At 33.9% G+C, this 22,700-nt stretch overlaps 1 protein-coding gene across 6 annotated transcripts in view; it reads left to right on the forward strand.

Moving 5' to 3' along the window:
- Positions 1-22,700, forward strand: part of LOC106880478 (1-phosphatidylinositol 4,5-bisphosphate phosphodiesterase delta-4) — a 142,682-nt gene that overhangs the window by 94,741 nt on the left and 25,241 nt on the right. For 5 of the 6 annotated variants that reach the window (XM_089361688.1, XM_089361686.1, XM_089361687.1 and 2 more), the window contains 7 exons: positions 858-924; positions 2,944-3,037; positions 6,012-6,129; positions 8,290-8,375; positions 10,430-10,550; positions 13,383-13,468; positions 14,831-14,904. In XM_089361688.1, the coding sequence (XP_089217814.1) occupies positions 858-924; positions 2,944-3,037; positions 6,012-6,129; positions 8,290-8,375; positions 10,430-10,550; positions 13,383-13,468; positions 14,831-14,904 (646 nt within the window). Of the gene's footprint in view, positions 1-857; positions 925-2,943; positions 3,038-6,011; positions 6,130-8,289; positions 8,376-10,429; positions 10,551-13,382; positions 13,469-14,830; positions 14,905-18,267; positions 18,353-22,700 lie in introns of all 6 variants that reach the window. The other variant, XM_089361685.1, reaches the window with a different exon arrangement.

Consider the following 22,700-nt stretch of genomic DNA (forward strand, 5'->3'; position numbering starts at 1 on the left):
CAGTTCAGCAAAAGAGACCGATAGAATAAGTACTAGGCTTCCAAAGAATAAGTCCTGGGGTCGATTTGCTCGACTAAAGGCGGTGCTCCAGCATGGCCGCAGTCAAATGACTGAAACAAGTAAAAGAGTAAAGAGTATACTTAAAAAAAAAAAGACAAAGTGATTATAATTGAAATACCATTGATGATTTCTGAAATGTGCTTATATATGTGTATGTGTACATATATATAATGTGTATGTGTGTGCACTTGCGTGTATGCCTTGTTAATGAAGTTGGTAGGCAAAAACTCTGTGAAAGCCCATCATGGTTATATATATATGTGTGTGTTTGTGTTTATGTCTCACCACCACTTGATGATTAGTGTTTTTTTACATCTCCATAACTTAGGTGTTCAACAAAAGAGATGATAGAATAAGTATTTGGGGTCAATTTGTTTGACTAAACCCTTCAATGCCGTGCCCCAGTATGGCCACAGTCTATTGACTGAAACAAAGCAAAAGAAAGAAACCTGGTTATATTTCAACTCATAAAATTATACAGAGAGGTTTGTAGAAAGTAATTTGGCATTTTAAGATTGATACTTCATCAGAAAGGTAAATTTTTTTTTTCCTCCATGGAAGAGTCAGTCTGAAAACTTCAGATGCCATTTCAATTTCATAGTATACAAACTATTATCCAAACTTATCATTTTACCACATAAATTTTGATGATGATGATCATCATCAATAATTACCTCAAATTTTTTTTTTTTATTCAATAAAATAATATTTGATTTGAGAAAATATGTATGAAATCTTCACCTATTCCATTTTGTTTTGTGCTGCTAATTAATCAATTTGTTTATTAAATTTGAAAGGTATGTGCGTGGTAAATCATACCTATCTTCAGGAGATCTCCTCAAATTTCTAAAGCAACAACAAAAGGTAAAATTAATTTCTTGGTTTATACTATAAATCTTTTCTGCATGGCTACACAAGAAAATAATAATATATTAACAATATTTATAATAATTTTGGGGTGGAGATTAGTCAATTACATCAACTCCAGTGCTTCACTGGTACTTAATTTATCGACCATGAAAGGTTAAAAAGCAAAGTTGACCTTAGCAGAATTTGAACTCAAAATGTAAAGATGGACAAAATGCTGCTTAGCATTTTACCTGGTGTGCTAGCGATTCTGCCCACTCGCTGCCTTAATCATAATGATAACAATAATGATTTCAAATTTTGACACAAGGCCTGAAATTTTGAGAAGGGTCAAATGAATTACATGAACCCTAGTATTTGACTGGTAATCTATTTTATTGACCCTGGAAGACTGAATTTAAGCCCTAAACATAAAGATCTGAAAGAAATGCTAAGTATTTTGTTAGATATGCTAATGATTCTGCCAGTTTACCACCTTAATCATTGTCATCATCATCATTATCATCATCATCGTTTAACATCCGCTTTCCATGCTAGCATGGGTTGGACGATTTGACTGAGGACTGGTGAACCAGATGGCTGCACCAGGCTCCAATCTGTTCTGGCAGAGCTTCTACAGCTGGATGCCCTTCCTAACGCCAGCCACTCCAAGAGTGTAGTGGGTGCTTTTACGTGCCACCAGCACAAGGGCCAGTCTGGTGGTTGACATAAATTAATAATTACATATGTGGTTGCCACAAGGACAGTGGACAAGAAACATTACAAGACAAAAAGTACATATAATTTTGTTACAGGTACTTCAATACTGAACGATCTCTGCAATAGAAAACATCAATCACCATCTAGGTGTTGAGTTATCTTGAGATTAAAGACTTAATTTAAATATTCACCATAAAATGGACATGGTTAAAATCACCAGTGGACCTTAGACATGAGATAATAAATTATTGGTGGAGGTGCAAAAATTGTTTTCTGTATATTTCATGTATCCTTTCAGATGCTTGAAAGATAATCAATTTGGGATGGTGGGTAGGGTTGAACTAAAAAGATAAATGAGCATAATAAAATAATTAAATACAGCTAAGAATATCATCAGCAGTTGCTCTACTGATGAAATTGTATCATTAGGTGTTCTGTTAATGGACCATTAATGATTTGTTTAATGTCACAGTGACTGTAGGTGAGGGACACAAATACTACTTGGATAAAACACAAACCAGATTTCAACATCCTGGGGCTGACTTTCTGAATTTGAGTGTACAAAGGAATCTCTACATAATAACTTGTTTAGCCCAGTTCTGGTTTGAACCATTAAACCTAGAGACATTAGATAATGTAATATTAGGTACAATGTTTCTGATGAAAAAAAATAAATAAAGACAGACAGAATGGTAACAGCTAGACTAAATTAAGGCCAAGTTAAGTGATAAACAATCTACCCCAACTATATGAAGCAATGATAGAGCCTTCCATCAAATCATACAGTCATGCCTGTTCCTGGTATACTACAACTTTGCATAAGTAGACTTTGTACAACTCTGCATAAAGAGACTTACTACAACTCTTACATATTTCATTCATAGATCATCATTGGGCTACTACAAATAAGCCTTCTTCAGCTCTACATATCTATTGAGTATTTCCTTGGATAGTGGTTTTCCCAGCTTCACAATTGTGAATATCCACCCTAAAACTCTACAAAAAGAGAGTTATTGGAATCCTATGCATTGTCACGTATTATGACTCTATATACAAGAGAGTTCTTATTGCAACTCTTCATAATGAGACATACTATAGCTCCAGATAAGGAAGCTTAGGATCAATGCATTTGAAGTATTGAGTTTATGTATTATATTTTGCTTTATATCTTCTGCATGTTATAGCTTTCATTACATTAACCTGTTTAGGTATACATTTATGCATTGCATTACATTAATGTATAAATTTGATTACATTAACTAAAGTAATTACATTAGATTAATTAGAGTAGTTACATATATACAACTTTCATTACAGGAGAAGACTGTCACTGAAGATATGTGTAAAGAATGGATTAAAAAGTTTGAACCAGATCCTTGCTTCAAACAACAAATAAGACTAAGCTTACTAGGTAAGTATTCTAATCTTTTGATCCATCATGATAAATCACACTAGCTTGCAAGAGAAATAAAACTTTGAAATTGAAATAATTTTGTCTATTTAATGTGCAAGTCCATTGAAACTTACTCTTTATAAAGTACAAATAAACCTTCCATCTTATGTGTGCTTTATATTTTTTTGATGGTTGGTGTGACATGAATGAGATTTAGTTGCTCTTTCTAACAAGTTGAGCAAGCAACTATTGAGAAGGGCTCTAACTAACTTGATCACTTTCATGTTGTCTATTAATACAATCCATACCACATATGCATTTAAGCATCTCTTATCTAGAGCTATGAAATCCCAGTTGTGTATATATACATTGCTCACAGACAGTCATAAAATCCCAGGGCCACATATATGTGCCCTACTTGCTATGTTGTGAAATCCCAGAGATGCTTATGTGCATCTTTTGGCCATCCATATTGGATTTCATTGCTATAGATGAATGATTTTTATTTGTACCTGTGGTATGGATAGTGTTAAACAATTCTACTTTTCATCAGATGTATTTTGGGATTTACTCTTCAGTAGCCAGTCTTTTACAGCCTTCACCACAGCCTGACAACAGGTGTTGGTTTATGTCCCTGCAATTTACTAGTTCAGCAAAAGGGGCTGATAGAATAAGTACTAGACTTTAAAAATCAGTACTGGGTTGATTTGTTCAACCAAACTCTTGAAGGTAGTGCTCAGCATGCCTGCAGTCCAGTGGCTGAAACAAATAAGATACAATTCACAGGACATGCGACAGATTTGAACTCAAGACCTGTGCTCTTGTAGCCTATTACCTCGTCAAATTCTGATATCAGAATCCAGAGCCAATGTAAAGACCAGGATAAGGGGACTTCAAGATCTAACAGTGGTTAACCTGAGGCTATAGTAGAAGACACTTGCCCAAGGCATACCATCTCTAAGGGAGTGCACTGCACTGCTTCCTCACTATTCAATGGTGCACCCTCTGACTTACAGTGACACACTTATTTCAAAACTCCACTTTACCATTATTACAAATTAGTACTCACCCAGAATACTCTGAAGCATCCCCAAGCACCAAAGTCTAGCAATGGGCCTAGCCCAAGGTGCCACTCAGTATAATTGAACCCAAAATTGCAAGCTTTTTACCACTCAGTGATGCCTGCACCTGTCTTCAAACAAAAAAAAAATGAAAAATGGCATTAAAAAATGTTGTCCTGGATGAACTGTACTTTGAAAAATGCTGGAAATAGCTTTGATTGATGGTTCCTACTAAATCAAGAATCCTGCAACAGACCACCCTTCTGTTCTGGGAATGCTGTGATCTCAGTCATTTATACACCATGGAAGCTGATATCCAAACTTATGAGTCCTTAGGGGTCAAGAAAATTTTTTTAAATAAAATCAGGATAGACCTGGAATTCAACAACAATTACAACAACAACTTGACCTTTCAATTTTGTTTTTGATAATAGAGATAACTAAGTACCATTCACCTACATGAACCAAGTTTGTTGTGACTTGGACCAACAGATCTTCTGTCATTTTATCTTGACATATACAGTGACATCCAGCACATGTTATGACACACTAGCTTTTCATTCGTCTTATCCCCATCTCCCCAATCTTCTTACTATCGCTTTTTTGTTTGTTTTCCTTGTCTTCTATTGTTAGAATATTCTACTGAATATTTATTTTTGTTGTTGTTATTGTTTGAAAGTTGAATGTCTGTCAAAGCTGTATTTGCTCTGATATCATGCATGTGTGTACATATGTGCAGCAATATTCATGTATGTGCAGTTATATTCATACGAGGGTCTGCTGAAAGTTACTGGCTTTGGGTCAAAGAAAATACAGGAGGATCAGTTAATTATGACTTTATTCAACATCTTCCCTTCTCAAATTCACACACTTATTGCAGCAGTCCTTCAGTTTTTCTAAGCCCTGTAAAAGAACTCAGAAGGCAGGACCTCCAACCAGGCCTTTCACAATACCCTTAAAGCCATGAACCTTTCAGCACATAAGTTTATACATACTAACAGGCACATTCACAAGCATCCATATATCTATTTGCACATATGCATTCATAATCTTTTATTTTATTGATGTACGTGTTTGTATGTGCATAAATTGTATGTAAGTATAGATTATGTGCTTGTCTTGTATGAATAGATGCAAGCATGGTTGTGAGGTGAAGAAGTTCACTCCTCAGCTATGTTGTTTGGGGTTCAATCTCACTTTGCAGTACCTTGGGCAAATTTCTTCTACAATAGCCTAAGGTGAATTTGTTGTGCACCTAAGCACTATATACAATAAGGTAAATATGTTACAAGAAATGTGAGATTTGATGTTTAAAGCAGAGACTTGAAATATGTAAGGCAGGGGATTTCTTTATGAGGAGAGAAGATTTCCAATATTTAAGACTGGAATATCATTGATCATAGAAAGATCTGCTCTATCAGAGCTGACTCTATGTTAAGGTCGCTCTTCATCCTAGTTTTCCTCAGACTAACCCTGGATTTATTATTTAAGCTTTCTGTTTTAAAAATGATCCAAATTAAAACCTGCCATCAAATTTTCATGTTAATTTATGTTTCAAATACCAGCTCAATAATGAGTTATTTTAGTAAATTCTTCATTATCTTCAAAATTAATAAAAATAAAGACAGTGTATTTTTGCTTAACACTTTAACATTTAAACTGGCCATATCCAGCCAAAATACTCTTCTTTTTTATGTTCAAACTGGTCAGATCTGGCCTCTCATACCAACCCTTATTATCATTCTAAAAATTAAGTAAGCTCATTGAACTCTCAAAATTGCAAGACAATGCAAGATTAATTTAAAACAATGTAAATAAATAAGCATTTTGACAAAATAATGTGAATGTTAAAGGGTTAAACAATGTCAACAAATACAATTTTCTAATAACTTATTTTTGTTTCATAAATTTTTATTTATTTATTTTGACAGGCTTCCAGTTGTTTCTTGCCTCTCCAGAACAGTCCATATTTAACCCTGCTTGTTTGCAGGTTTATCAGGATATGAAGCAACCAATGATTAATTATTTCATAAACTCCTCCCACAATACGTAAGTTTTGAAAAACTACTGTTTAACTGTATTTTTGTGCTAATAGAGAGTGAGAAGAGTGGGAAGAAGGATAGTCTGTGAGCCTTGCAAATGGAGGAGGGGCAGTATTCATGGACCTTGCAAGTCATCACAGACTGTTGTAAGATTTATGTGGTTCTCCCATCATCATCATCATCATCATCATCATTTTTTTAGTGTCTACTTTTCCTAACTTGCTGGGGTCAGATGGAATTTGTTGAGACAGATTTTCTTCAATGGAATATCCTTCTTGTTGCCAACCCTCACTTGTTCCTAAGCAAGGTAATAGTTCTCCATGGCCAGATGTGTTTATATGAAAGATTAGAAATGAAGGATACTGACTCGTGTTTGCAACTATTACAAGACACTAACACACACACACACACACACACACACACACTATTGTGATGGGCTTCTTTCAGCTTCTGTCTACCAAATCTATTTACAAGGCTTTGGTTGGCCTAGGACTCTAGTAGAAAACATTGTATAGAGTTACCTAATCTTATTGCAAGTCAAAGGGTCTGAGGATTCCCTCCAATGTCTAGTACTGAATGGATGTGAGATAATGCTAAGACATGAAGTGATATGTTGTACTGCAGACCTGGTTTATTTATACATCATGATTTAAAATGTTGAAAAATGATGGAGAGCTGGAAACTAATGGTTCAGTGTTGATCTCTAATACTCTCATAAATATCACTTTGAGAGATGATACATGGCAGGCTAACTTGCTCATCACCTACATAGACGGTTTTAAACTGGTTATGGGACTTTCTCCACACATACACTATGCTCTTTCTATCATAGAAACACTATATGTGTTGAAGTAAATATCTTTGATATTAGGAGTACTCAGTCAGAGCTGACCCAGTGCTAAACGGTAAAAATAATAACAACAACAACATTGCTTTGTTTGATTTTTTTTTTAATTGTATTACATGTCATTGCTGAGGAAATTGAAGTGTTTAAAACTTGCTTTGTCATTTTACACTAACAGACAGTTGTGACACAACAATTCTTTTATTAGAACAAGTATGGAGAGGATAATTATACAGTGTAATTACAGGGTGATAATGTCCATTTTGTTGTTGATATCAAATTGTACAGTTCAACCTATTCAAATACTTCATTAAATATTTACTCAATTAAACTATAATTTCTATTTCCTCATCTTCAGACTTAACCATCTCATTATAGCAAAGAGGTGTGTGTGTGTGTATCTGTGTCTGTGTGTGCATGTGTGTGTGGAGAGAGAGAGTCCCATAACTATTTGCAAACTGTCTTTATGGAGTGAGCTAACTCAGGCTGGCTGATTTTATTCTCTCACAAAGCTAAATCCAGGACAGAATTTGAAATCACTAAATAATTCATCTCCTCCCCTCTTCTTCCTTCTTTCCTCCCCATTTCCATATGCCTTCCTTCTCCCTCTTCTCTCTCTTCCCCTCCGACTCTCCTACCTCCTGTTATCCTTTCTCCCCTTTTGCCTCTCTCGTTTTGTAATGTTTATTCCAGCTCTGCATCTTGAGTTCAATTCCTGAACTCAGTCAACCCTGCCTTTCATCCTGCCAGGGTTAATAAATAAAATACCAGTCAAGGACAGTGGACTGGCAGAATCATTAGAACGTCAGATGGGAGACTTTGCAGTATTAGTTCCATTTGTTTGCATTTAGGGTTCAAATCTTGCTGTGGTCTACATGGATAAGAGACACAACCCTTTGACTGGCTTAACACCATCAACTGGTCCTTGTAGTGATGGTGGTTGGGGGAGGCTTCAGCATTTGGGCTAGACCTCCTGTTTGAGAATAACTATCCAGTCAGTCTCACATCCCTGAGAAAGATCAGAAACATTGCCCCTGCTTCGACCAAAACCTTGTGAGTAGATTTGGTAAATGGAAACCAAAAGAAGCCTACCCTAAATGTGTGTGTGTGTGTGTGTTTGTCTTTGTGTCTGTGTTTGTCCTCCATCACTGCTTGACAACTGTGTTGGTTTGTCTACATCACTGTAATGCTAACGATTCTGCCAACTAAATCATCTTGCTCTCTATAAATATAATTGGTTTGTTTATTCCTTCACCTGTTATCCAATATATATATATATATATATATATATATATATATATATATATATTTCTATTTTTCCAGTTATTTGCTTGAAGATCAACTCCATGGCCCAAGCAGTGTGGAAGCCTATATCAGAGCTTTACAAAAAGGTTGCCGCTGTGTTGAGTGTAAGTTCACCTTTTCTCTATTTATTTATTTTTCAGCTTTTTGCTGGGTGTAGACGTGGCTGTATGGTTAAGATGCTCACTTTGCAGTCATGTGGTTTTGGGTTCAGTCATATTGTAGGCTGCTACCTTGGCCAAGTGTCTTGTACCATAACCCCCAGGCCAACCAGTGTCATGTGGGTGAATTTGGAAAACAAAAGCTGTGTGAAAGACTGTTATATATATATATATATATATATATATATATATATATATATATATATATATATATATATATATTTATAGTATGTGTGTATCTTGGTTTTTTTTAATCCCATCACCACCATCAGTTGACAACCAGTGTTGGTTTGTTTATATCTCCATAACTTAGTGCTTTGACAAAAGACACCAAAACCCTAACAATCAGATGTAAAAATAAGTCCTGAGGTTGATTTGTTAGATTAAAGACTTCAAGGCAATGCCCCAGCATGGCCACAGTCCTGTGACTAAAACAAGTAAATGATAAATTCCATCTTGGTATGAAGATGCATGGCCTGATGGTTAGAAGAATGTTCAGCTTATGCTCATAAGGTTGTGTGTTCAATTCTTAGAGTGGGGTGGTGCACTGTGCACTTGAGCAAGGCACTCCATTTCTTGTTTCTCCAGTCTACTAGATTTGTAAATGAGTACTGGCTAAGTACAGGTGCAGCATTTTCCCATTTGGTGTCACATCCTACATGTTCTGTTGGATTAAGATTGGGAGAACCAAGAGGATTTCTATAACTGCTTACAACTACATTGGCACCTAAAACAATTAATGAAGTTTGATACATGTTATCAAGCCATACTTGGTACCAAGTGATCACTGGCTGTTCTCACTTTACTAGGAAGAACTTTCTATCAATGAAATACATTTAGATCTTTGGAGCAATGGCATTATTATATTTATTGCAAAGCAAAATGTTAGCTATATCAGTGTGTTGCAAGGTGAAGAACTCTTGAATATTTCCAATAAAACTTCTCATTAGGATCCTGCCAAGATTTTCCTATATTTCTTCTGCCAATGATTCCTCTACTTACATCAGGTGATAGATTTAATCATCTGCTCTAACAATACTACCAGCTGGTGGTTTAGTTACCTTTAGCAGTGCCCAGTCTGGTGGAAGCATTTGGGGCCAGCTCTTCAGTTTGAGGATACCTTTCTCCATCTGTCTCTTCAATTTCAGGGGCCCTAAAATAAGCATGAATACCTATATTCCACTGTATCTAAAAGATTATTTCTTCAGTTGCCTTCTGCTGAAAAATTACCACTTCATCTTGCAAGCTCCCCTAATCTTCCTGGCTACAATTGGGTTATCACATTTAGGTTAAACACTTGTGTGCTGAGGGTGGTGCTGTATTCCTTCACCGAATGCAGCAGTCAGTGTCTCATCAGGCAGTGGAGCAGCTGTGTTTCAACCTTTTCTATCATGATGTCAGAGCTACCCACCAATGTAGGCTACAAACCTGATGAGATGATGGATATTTATTATATAAATGTATAAATCCACTGTGAAAACATGTACAATAGTTTTTCAAATAGATCCTTTTACACACACACACACACACACACACAGATAGCTAGATAGATAGATAGATATAGAAGCTGTTTGCTATGGCTGATCACAGAGTGACCATTGGTTTTGCACCTATAAAACATTTTACTGTACAGGTAGCTCATCATTTATTGGACGGAGATACATGAGTGGAGGGAAGAATTCCTCCCTCCAGTCGTAGAGAGGTTACGTACCTCCAGCCAACAAGTCTCATGAGTCACCTATACAGCTAAAGTGCTTTATAGATGTGAAACGAATGGTTACTCTCTGATCAGCCATAACAAACAACTTCTAAATATTACTGCTATAATGTTTTAGAGTGTGCATCTTTTCAGATATGTGAATAACTTGTGTGTGTGTGAACTATATGTTAAAATCCTGTAATGTTTAGTGATAATCATATTACGATATCTTACCATTTTTATATGTTTTGCTTTTTTATTTTATTTATTGTTTTTATTTAATTTTTTTTAACCCATGCAGTGGATTGTTGGGATGGAAATGATGATGAACCAGTTATTTATCATGGACATACACTTACCTCGAAGATTCAGCTGGATAAAGTTCTAATCGCCATTAAAGAATATGCCTTCAAAACATCTCCGTGAGTCATAGAAATGTCTATTTTGAACAGGAGTTGAAGTTTTTATTTGCAATTTTACTTGTTTAGAATGTTATGAACATTTCGGGATGAGAGAAGAATGTGAACCTCTGTGTTTGGTTGCTATTAGAGATATGTTAATAAAAAAAAGGTGGGGAAAATCAAATAATGAAGCTGAGGTCATTCATTTTAGGTTTTTACCAGTCAATTGAATGCTAAAAACAAATATGTATATATATGTGTGTGTGTGCGCATGTATATTTGTAATTGTGCATCCACATACATGCATATACATGTATGTATATATGTGTATGTATATATGTGTATGTATATATGTGTATGTATATATATATATATATATATATATATATATATATATATATATATATATATATATATATATATATATGAGGTTACTCCACATTAATACATAATCCTTATGGTTTCCTGATTTCCCTGGCACATATCTATATATTCCTCTCTGGATGGGACACTAGTCTGTTGCAAAATTACTCATTTTTACCAGCTGAGTGGACTGGAACAAAATAAAATGAAATGTTTTGCTCAAGAACACAACACATTGCCCTGTCCAGGAATCAAAACCACAATCTTATGATCATGAGTCCAACACCCTAACCACTAAGCCATGCACCTCCATACACATATCTCTCTCTCTCTCTCTCTCTCTCTCTCTCTATATATATATATATATATATATATATATATATATATATATATATATATATATAGGAAAATGAAAAATAATAATAAGGCAGAATGCTAAACTGGAAGCATATCTTAATAAAGATTTCTCTAACCGGCTTTCATTGCGAAGCAAATTTTCAAGAAGAGGGAGAATGAAAATGTTTTTTACAAAGAAGTACAAAATGAAGAAAATGATATATAAAAGAAATAATATATAAAAAAATAAATATACCAATACATTATATTGTCTTTTAGCTTTTGAAGTTCAATGGTAATTCATGTATATAATGGTTGGAAAAATAAGGATGCATGAGAATTGAGTTGTGTTAGGTTTAAAATAAGTGTTAAAAGTTTGTGTTAAGCAGGAAGTGTGGTGTCAAAACAGGAAGTGTGTGTAAGGGGAGACACACTTACACACACTTCCTGTTTTGACACCACACTTCCTGCTTAACACAAACTTTTAATCCTTATTTTAAACCTAACACAACTCAATTCTCATGCATCCTTATTTTTCCAACCATTATATACATGAATTACCATTGAACTTCAAAAGCTCAAAGACAATATAATGTATTGGTATATTTATTTTTTAATATATCATTTTTTTTTATATATCATTTTCTTCATTTTGTACTTCTTTGTAAAAAACATTTTCGTTCACCCTCTTCTTGAAAATTTGCTTCGCAATGAAAGCCGGCTAGAGAAATCTTTATTAAAATATGCTTCCAGTTTAGCATTCTGCCTTATTATTATTTTTCATTTACCTATTATTTCTCCACGTGCGGTTAACACAACCCCACTATTTACTGACTTATATATATATATATATACACGCATGAACCCACAAATCCTGTGTTAACCCCCAATCAGTGTGTCAGTGGATGTGATGTGTGCAGTAGTGAACAAGTGAGTGAGAAATTCCATGAGCAGTACAGAGTACCAATTATCAATATTTCTTCTAAATACATTATTACATTTTTAATGGATTTCACTAACTGTCTGGTGCAGTTTAAAAAACTTACATCCTTTTTTTGACAGACCTCATATAAGTGGGGGAAGGAAGAATATTATATAAGAAAATATAACAACAAATAATGCTATATTACTCTGTATGTATGTGAATGGGATAACTCGTAGGTATGAACAAAATTAAGAAATCCACTTTCAAATCATGAGGACTCTGCTGGTTCATTTTCATTGCATGGTATTTTGGTCAAGTGTCCTCTATCATAGTTAGGGTTTGACCCAAGCCTTGTGAGTAAAACTAGGAATTGGGTGAGCAAAAATTTATTCTGACAGAAGATTAAGTTAAAGCACAAGTATCATAGTGGCTCTACTTGAAGTGTCACTCTTGCACTATCTGAGAATTAAGATTAGAGTACAAGCATGTCTGGTAAAATTTTCAGCCCCTTACATTATGATTCAATGATCATTGCTGGAATGCTTTTAAGAATAGTAAGTTCCCTGGACATTACTGTCTTGAGTCTATTGACTCAAAGGATCAGTTACCTGGTTTTCATGACATACAAGTGACTGAGATCACAACGTTTCCTCTGAGTGGGATGTTAGACCGTCGTTTACAGCTGACTGAGCTAGAGCAATATGAAATGAATGGTTTGCACAAAAACACAACATACCATCCAGTCTGGGAATCAAAACCATGGTCTTGTGATTGTGAGTGCAACACCATAATCTCTAAGCCACTGGTTCTCAACCAAGATCCACATGGCCCTTGGGCTCCATATAAAATTTTCTTGTTAAAATTTATCTGCTATAAATTGGTTTTACTTCTACAATACACAGAATACTTTAATAATTTTTTTAATACAATTCCTAATGATATTTAATTATAAAAATATACGACTTTTTGAACATCGAATGGCTAAGAGGGTCCATCTGAGTAAAATAGGAATTGAAGGGTTCCATAGGTAAAAAATGGTTGAGAAACACTGCTCTAGACCAATGTACCTTCATGCATTTGAGCAAGGACTTGCATAATCAAAACCAACCTTGTGGTTATGTAACAGTAACAACCATTAGTATCTTAATAATCCATGTAAATCCAATATAATGTGAAGTGAAATCAGTTAATCTACTGGTGTAATAAATCCTGTTATATCTCTGTTTCAGTTACCCAGTAATCTTGTCTATTGAGAATCACTGTTCCCTCACACAACAGAAAGTCATGGCACATCAAATAAAAACCATTCTTGGAAGTATCCTTTTACCAGACTTGTTTTCAACAAGCAACTAATATATTATAATATATTATAATATATCATATTTTATTCTACTTTACTTCTTCCTGTTCTATGGCATTGGATTCTTCTACTTCTTCATTTCATCTTCTTTTTGTTCATCTTTCTTCCCGTCCTCATTCTCCATCTCTTTTCTCCTCTTTCTTTCTTCTCCTACCCTTCATCCTACAACTTTGCCTCCTTCCCATCCTCTTCCAGCTCCTCCTCTTCCAGATTCTTCTCAATCTCCTCACATGATCTATTGGTCAAGGATTCACAAAATCACTTGAGAATCAGACTAAATGCCTTGCAGCATTTAGTTATGGCCCTTTATATTTTGAGTTCAAATCCTATGGAGGATAAACTTTTTATCAACCTTGGTGGGGAAAAGCTTTAGTCCATGTCGAGTACTGAAGCATATATAACCAATTATCCTCTTCTCTCAAATTTCAGGATTTGTGCCTAGATTGCATGGACTAAATTTCCTGTTGCCAGACTTCTGGCATGTGGATATTAAGATTTATATCTTTCTTTTGTCCTTCACAGGAATTCTAATCTTGGTGAGAACGATACTTGTTTATAGAGGTTTTGTTGCCTATATTAGAAACAATATCCACCAATGAATAACCAGCCCCTCAAAGTTACCCTAACCTCTCTCACTGAAAAAAGTTATTATGAAGAGTTAGGAATCTTTACATGTGAATCGTTTTTGTTTTTTTTTTGTTTTTGTTTTTTTGTTACTTAAGAGAGTGAGCCATGCCTATGACTCTTTTTAATGTCTCCAACGACCCTGCAATGTTCTGTTTATTTGCAAGGTTTACAACAAAAGCATTTCAGTTTCAGCTGGAACTGCTTTGTACCAGAATTGTCTCTGGTTCTTGATTCTATTAGAAAGGTCCAGTCCAGCTAACTTTAAATGGGAACTATGTAGATAACAATTCCTCATTGAAGATAAGAGCAAGCAACCCCTTCTCATAGAAAAATTAATATGCTACTTGAACTATCAAAAAACTAGTTTGATGTTCAGTACAGCATGAAGTGTAATTTTCATTGTGGATTGCAGGAAAATATACAATTAATAAGTCTTATGTTAGCTTATTGTGCCAAATTCTAATTGTGACAAGAAGAAACCATTCCATTGTCCATTTTTTTTTCTTTTCGTTAATCATTACATGAAGATGAAACTTTTAGTGGTGCCCCAACAATAAAGAATCTCAGGCCATTACAGTTTTAGAATTCTTTTTCTTACTTTAAATTTAATTACTTTTTTGCTTATCCAGTTTGTTAATTTTTCTTTCTATATATCATAATGATAATAATTCTTTAACTGCTGTCAAACAGATAATCTTTACATTCATGATGACAATGCCCCATGTCCATCGCCACATGATCTAATGAACAAGATTCTTCTAAAGGTAAAACATAATCTAAAATATCATTTCAATATTTTAATACATCAAAGTCAGGCAATTTTTAAAGAGTTGTTTTGGTTGTTGCAAGAAACATACAGAATACTCAATGGTTCATTGTTTTCTTAGAAAGATTTCATAAGACAAAAAAAAAAAGAAAAAGAAAATATATTTTACCTCTCATCTTCTGGCATATAGTTACTGCTTTGAGGTTCGTAGTCTTTCAGACTGCATGGTGGTATCCATAGTGTTGGTGGCATGGAAAAAAGCATCCAATATATGTTAGTGGTTGGTATTAGAAAGGACATCTGGCCATAGAAACCATGCCAAAGCAGACACTGAAGCATAATGCAGGTCTTGGCACCATTAGGTCCTGTCGAACCGTCCAGCCATGACAGCATGGGACATAGACATTGACTGATGATGCTAATGGTTATAAAGCAACAATGTTTGCAATTAACATTCAGAAAAATTACAGGATTAATATAAAATCTGAATTATATTCTTTAAGTCGAAATTTCAGTTTAGCTTTTTCCATAGTGTTATTGAGACATGAACTCTGATATTTACTATTTTATGAAGGACACATAGATTAAGTTATATTGGAGGTTGTTTGCCATTATCATCACACTTTTACTGTTGCTTCACCAGCTAACAGAACACACAGTAACCTCCAGAGGAAATAATGTAATAGTTTTTATAATGGGTTTATTTGTTGTATTAGTTATGTTATGTGTATAAGATAAAGAATAGGTCAAATCTAGCAGGATGAAGATACATGATAAAAGACAAATGGCAGAACAGTAAACTGGTTATTTGTGCTATTTATAGTTCTTGCAATTACATTAAGGAAAAATCCAATTTCTGTTCAACTTCAGCTTTCAATGGTTCTTTTGTATCAACAATCTTTATTTTTTTTTATTTTCTGTGTGTGAAAATCATACAAATATACCAAAGTTGTGAAGGAAAGATGAAACAAACAAACAAATAATACATAGTGCTCAACAATTAAAACATAACTGAAAAGGTGAAAAACATATAAAACGAAAAAATAACAATGGAAGAAGTTTACAAAGGAAATAGAGATTTGCAAATGGAAGGAACAGAACAGAATCTAGTGTTTCAGGTGAAGAAAAAGTAATAAGAGAAGCAAGAGAAAAATATATACTGAATTTGCATCATTTGTAAACATGGCAAGTTTAGTGTATGTATTTTATATAAATATGTGTGGTAACCAAATGTCTAGTTGATTTCTGTTGAAGTATTACCTCACTGCTTCATAATTATATTCTTTGTAATGCTGACTAAATTTGTAAAAGCATGTTGTTCCTGATATTGTTGTCTTTGTCAGCAAAAAGATTTTGTTGTTGCTTGAATATTTAACAAATAAAGTGCAAAGAAATTGATTTTAAATTGAGTAAAATAGATGTGATATGCTGCTTTAATTAGAACACAATCATATTAGAAGCTAATCAGTAGTGTACTAACATTAATAGTCATTAATTTACTAATATCCTCTGTTACTGCTTGAATGTTGGCATAGACAGGCAGGGTGGAGCAGTGATGCATTCTCGATGTGTACTGAGAACACTTTAACCACATGTAAGATTAAAGTGTTTTATTACAACTACTCATTGTCCGAGTTGAAGTGATTGCTAAAGCTTGCTAGGTTGATAATGTGCTGGCTGCTAACTAAAGCACCAGTACTTTTTATTCCACCATCCACCACTTGTACTTGCACTATATCACTGCCAATGGCACTTAACTCTACTAACTTTGTCTACTTAACTGTAAATAGGTACTATAGTGAAATACACTTTACTACTTATCGCAAGCAGTGTATGAATCATATTTAACTATTAAATGTTCCATTAGCTTACAGTACTGAGCTGAAATCCTCCTGTGGTCCTTGAGAAGATAGATGTATCCACCCTTTAATCCCTGTTTGTTTCAATTAATTTTGAAAATAATGAAGAATTTAGTAAAATAACTTGGTCGTTATAAAGTTAGTGTTTGGAACATAACTTAGAATTCTAATGGAAAGTCTTAAGTTACCTCACTTTAAAATAAGTCTGTATCATAGGACCAGGGACATTCACAGACAAGTTGGTAGCAAGAGTTAAACTACTACTACTATATGAAGATGAAGAATTCTGTATTATCCTGTGTCATCTGAGTTTTAATATCCACCTTCTACTATCAGAATTATTTCACAGATTAAATTTCAACTTTTTTTAATAATTGGTCTAATTTGGAGTGGCAGCATGCATAGACCTTTTTGACCTTTTTCCTCATAGACTCAGAGGACAGAGGCAGTATTAGTGAAAAGTGGAAAAATATAGGCAAAGCAGCAATGATATACTACAACCACTCTCGGAGTGGTTGGCGTTAGGAAGGGCATCCAGCTGTAGAAACTCTGCCAAATCAGATTGGAGCCTGGTGTAGCCATCTGGTTCACCAGTCCTCAGTCAAATCGTCCAACCCATGCTAGCATGGAAAGTGGACGTTAAATGATGATGATGATGATGATGACTGTGGAGAAGAAAGATAAAGATAAATATTTTATGGGACCTAAGTGACAGAAATAGAAGAGTGGGAGGAGAAGGATAGACAAGTGTGAGATGAGTAGTGAGATGACACTGTCTGCAAAGGGAGGAAATCAAACACCATTATTGTAGGATAACAATAGATTAAATGACATAGCTTAATGAGTGAAACTTCTTAGAGGCTTTAAATTTTCTGGTCAGGTTTAGAATTTTTATTTATAATCAATATATTTCTAATTCAATACCTTCATTTTTTTTCAGTTCAATTTCCCCCTACCTACCCTCCCTGTAAGATTTTTTTTTTACACTATAATATATACTTATTTACTTTTTTCAGGAGTATACTTGCCTAGCAAGTGACTTGGTTTGATACTGTGTTGAAACTAAAACAATTATACCATGGAAGACATATTTTAGTCATTCAAAAACACAAAAAACTGTGCACTTAAACATTCATCATTTGGTGCAATGAAAGTTCTGACAACAAGTAGTAAATGTTTATGTAAAGTTAACAGCTTCTGTAAAGCATTTTTGAATGGCTAACATATGTATTCCATGCTGTAATGTATATTTTTTATTTCTTCCTTGAAAACCTATTTAAAAAAAAAATTGTTATTGATTCAATATTTTTTTCAGCCAATATTTATCTCTCTCAATTTTCAATATATAAAAAGCAAAAAAAAAATCAATCAAATTCTTCACCCCCAAACCTTTCACCCTCAAAAAAATAAATAAATCATTACTGTTCTTTTATTATTTTCTCAAAAATCCAACCAAATTTGAATTTATTTGATCATTTATCTACATTGTTACCATGTTTACTGATGTCGGATGAAGTGTTACCATCAATCCCTTACCGTAAGAGGATCAAGGATTTTATCCATAATGGGATTCCTACCTTTGGCCAGGTAGGTCAGCCTCCTTTTGTAACCTGATAAACAAGGAACTCTCTTATCTTGGTTTGGCTACACCAAAATCTTTAATTTCTTACTGCTTCATAAGCATTGGGTTATGGTAATGGTTCAGAGACATTGACACCTTATGTCAGAGGTCATGTTTTAAACAAATTAAAAATAAAAAATAAAACCTAAAACAATAAAAATAATTACATATTATTCTGAGGTTTTGGTCAATACTTAAGTTTTACATACTGTGGTAATTATATTTGCAATTTGCAAAATTGCTAATGTGAAACCCAAGTAATGCTCAAGACCTCAGGTTGGACAGATATATGAATAGACACTACACCATGTTTTGTGTGCCACATATGTATGTAAAAATAGATCATCGAGTACAGCAAGTGTACAAGCCAGCAAAATCTAATGATAATGAACTCAAAGACCTTGAATGTTTTTTGAGTGCTTTTGAAACTATTAGTAATATGTGCTGACATGTTACTAATAAAAAAAAAATGTTTTTTTTTATATTTTGATTTAAAGTTTCATGACATAAATTACCCTGACGTCATCAAACTTCTTTATCATTGCATGGTGTATTTTTTTCATGTCTCATTTTTTTTTTTCACTCCAACATTTTTTTCCCCAATTCATTTGATCACTTCTTCAAATAAGTAAAATAAGCATACTGAACTTTTGACAAAATTCTCTGCAACATTTGACCATTTCCTTGCTTATATATTATTTATAACACACCAACCCGTCAACCAACCAACATTTCATCCTTTGTTTACCCTTACTCTTAAAATTTCATATTTTAACTTGATCTATTTCCTAATTAACCTCTGTCACTTCTTCATCCTCAGTCATTCTCCTCTACAATTCATCTTCATCGTCCAACCATCTACTCCTACAGTACAGCATAACCATTTACTTCAGCCTTCTCATAATTCAACACAGTCATTTACAGTCTCAGTTCAATGCAAACATTTTACCCATAGTTCAACCCGGATATTGGCCCCCACCTTAGTTCAACTCAACCATTTATTTACCCCCTACACTTCATTTAAGTTCAGTAAGTTTTACAATTTATTTACCCAACAGTCTCCATATTTTCACTCTTATAGCATTTCTTAAAATATATTTTGTGCATTTTCTACATTTCAGTGTCACAGCTTCAAAAAGTTTCTTCCCTCTATCTTGGGAGTACCTTTGCCTCTAATTAATAGCAATACCATTGCACTATTACGCAATAGTATCGTTCTTCTATTTAGTGATACTATCATGTCACCACTCTATGAAAGTACCTTACCTGTCGTCTTTGCTGTTTGAGTACCTTTCAAGGTATATATTTCTTTTAATTTATTATTTCCAGCAGTCTCCAAAGGGATAAGCATTCATCCATGACAAAAGTGCATCTCTGCCAAACACAAATGTCAATCATCTTAGCAGCAGAATCATTAATGTCTATCTAAAAATTACTCTTGAGGTTTTAGTATCTCATCCACTTGTCATTTCTTTTGAAAATTAATATTTTAAGAGGTCCACCTTCACATCTCATCACTACTATACCTTTATTGCTTCCTGGCTCCACACCCACCATCTCTTCTAAAATGTGAGCTGTCATGTAGCTTCTTTACAGTAAGAAACATATTCTACTCTGGTCCTTTTTTCTCATACTTTACTCTTCTTTAGTCTTCATCTCCTAGCATAAAGTTAACCTTCCCATGGGGTTTGTAGTCTTGTAAGCTGCATGGTGGCTTCACTAGTGCTGGTGGCACACACACAAAAAAAAAGCACCAAATACATGCTGTAAAGTGAATGACTTTAAGAAAGGCATCCAGCCATTGAGACCATGCCAAAGTAGGTACTGAAACATAATGCAGTCTTTGGGTCCATCAGATCCTCTCAAACAGTCCAACCTATGTCAATATAGAACATGGATATTAAATGATAATGATTATAATGAATATAAAAATTCACTGTTACAGAGGAATTATTTTCAAATAGCTCATAATTTTAATGATTCTGCATTTTCACTCATCTTCAACACACAAAAAATCAAAATGTTATGGAATGATTTAACTGAAGAACTTAATGTTCAACAAATATTTTAACTTTTAAAATTTCTTGAGATTTCATGACAAATTTTAATTTCTAGGAACCATAAGATATTTCTTTAATACAACATTTTTTCTTATTCCTTAGTTTATTTTTATTTATTTATTTATTTTCTATTGGCATAAGCTACAAAATGTCTTGAACCTACTTCCATTTCCTTTGCAAAGATTTCTGTAGAATCTATAGTTTTTTTCTTTCTGGAGCACTGCACTATGTTGCGATGTATCATAGCTTTAATATATTATACATAATGTCTAGAAATAGTTTGTTATACTCATTGTCCTGTATACAATTATGAGTCAAGTGATTCTTTAGATTTATACAACTGTTGGTGGAATATATGTTACTTTGTCATTAGCAGGTGACCTTTTTTACATGCTAGCCATTCAACTGTAAAGTTAGTGCTGCATGCATACATGCATACATAATACATAAATACAAACATGCATACAAATATAGAAATGTATATTGACATACATATACTGTTTGTTTTTATGTCGAGTTATAATAATAAAAATTTAACATTAAACTGAAGGATTACTCAATACATTTTGTAGAGTACATATTCTGAAAATAAGTAAAAGGTAAATAGTAACACACCAGAACACCACCCAGATACCTTCTGTGATTTGTATGAATTGTCTACAGTAGTAATACGGTTGAAGAAAACCTATATAACATTGTCACTGATTTCTTTTCGTCTTGATTCCTTTCTCATTCTTCCATCTTAATATTAAAGTTTTGTCCACAGTAGTGTTCTCCTAATGCCAATTGCATGTTTCCCAAGTCCTGTATTATTCTTTCAATAAATTTCATTTATTCAAATTTTGAAGGATATTGGAAAATAAATAGTATCTAAGTAACTTACTAGTTTGCATCTCTCTGTCTCTCTCACACCATCTTTTTCTTTCTTTTTTGTTTTTCTCTACATCCCTTCTCTCTGTCTGTCAGTCTCTCTATCTCTCTCTCTCTCTTTCTCTCTCTCTCTCTCTCTCTCTCTCTCTCTCTCTCTCTCTCTCTCTCTCTCTCTCTCTCTCTCTCTCTCTCTCTCTCTCTCTCTCTCTCTGTTATGACCTTTATAGCTGCTAGAAATGATTTTACTAGAGCATAAAACCTTAGCATTTGAAAAATGTTCTATTCAGATGTATTTTCTAAAATGTTACACATCTCAGAAGAGAGACAGCCACAGTTGTTCTTATTGTCAAGCATATCCTTGATCATCTATCTTACTTTCAGGCATTATGAGCTTTTTTTTTATTAGAAGGCAGTATATTAAGTTGTGACATGAAGGAGACTTGGTTTCTATTTCTAGGTCAAGATGCCATATAGATGTTCCTATGTTTACTCATAATAATAGACCATCTTACACAAAGTAACATACAATTTAGATATAGATACTTTCTTACATATAGCTTAGACATCGTTGTTACTATTTATTCATTATTTATATGAGCAATAATAGTAATACACACAAGCAGGAGTTGTGCTTTTACTGAATAAACAGTTTTCGTTGTACATTGTGCAACTATAACTAGATGACAAAACTGTTTTTCTATGACCTGTAATATATGCATGGCTCAGTGATTAGAGTGTCAGGCTCACAATCACGAGGTAGTGAGTTCGATTTTTGGATCAGGCTGTGTATTGTGTTCTTGAGCAGGACACTTTATTTCACATTGTTCCAGTTCACTCAGCTGTAGAAATGAGTTGCAACATTACTGGTACCAAGCTATGTCGGGCCTTTACCTTTGCCAACATCGATGGCATGGAGAAGGAAGGCTGGTATATATATATATATATATATATATATGAAAGAGGAAGAGGGAGGGAAGAAATGCAAGTAGAATAAATTGATTGATGTATGTTAATAGGTATGTACAATGAATGCTTAGGTTGGTTTACCATTAAAACTTCCCTGTTCCATACAAATGGTCTAGAATTCAGAAAAATGTGCTGAAAAATACTAAAATAGGAAAGATAAAACTAAAGCAGTTGGTGTATTTTTAATAGCACACACACTTTCTCTCACCAAGTATTTTATGTACTGGTGGTTGTTTGTAGTTGTTGGTTCAGGTCATAGAAAAACAGCTTTGTCATCTAGTTATAGTTGCACAATGTACTACAAACAACCACCAGTAGTTCTATCATCAAAAGCATTCTATCTATGACCATCCTATTTTACTAAGAACCTCACATTAAATGTGCCCTTTTAATTTTTTTTTTTTTTAAGTATGTATGA

This window comes from Octopus bimaculoides, chromosome 13 (genome assembly GCF_046866305.1).
Source record: "Octopus bimaculoides isolate indiv1 chromosome 13, ASM4686630v1, whole genome shotgun sequence".
Classification (NCBI taxonomy): domain Eukaryota; kingdom Metazoa; phylum Mollusca; class Cephalopoda; order Octopoda; family Octopodidae; genus Octopus; species Octopus bimaculoides.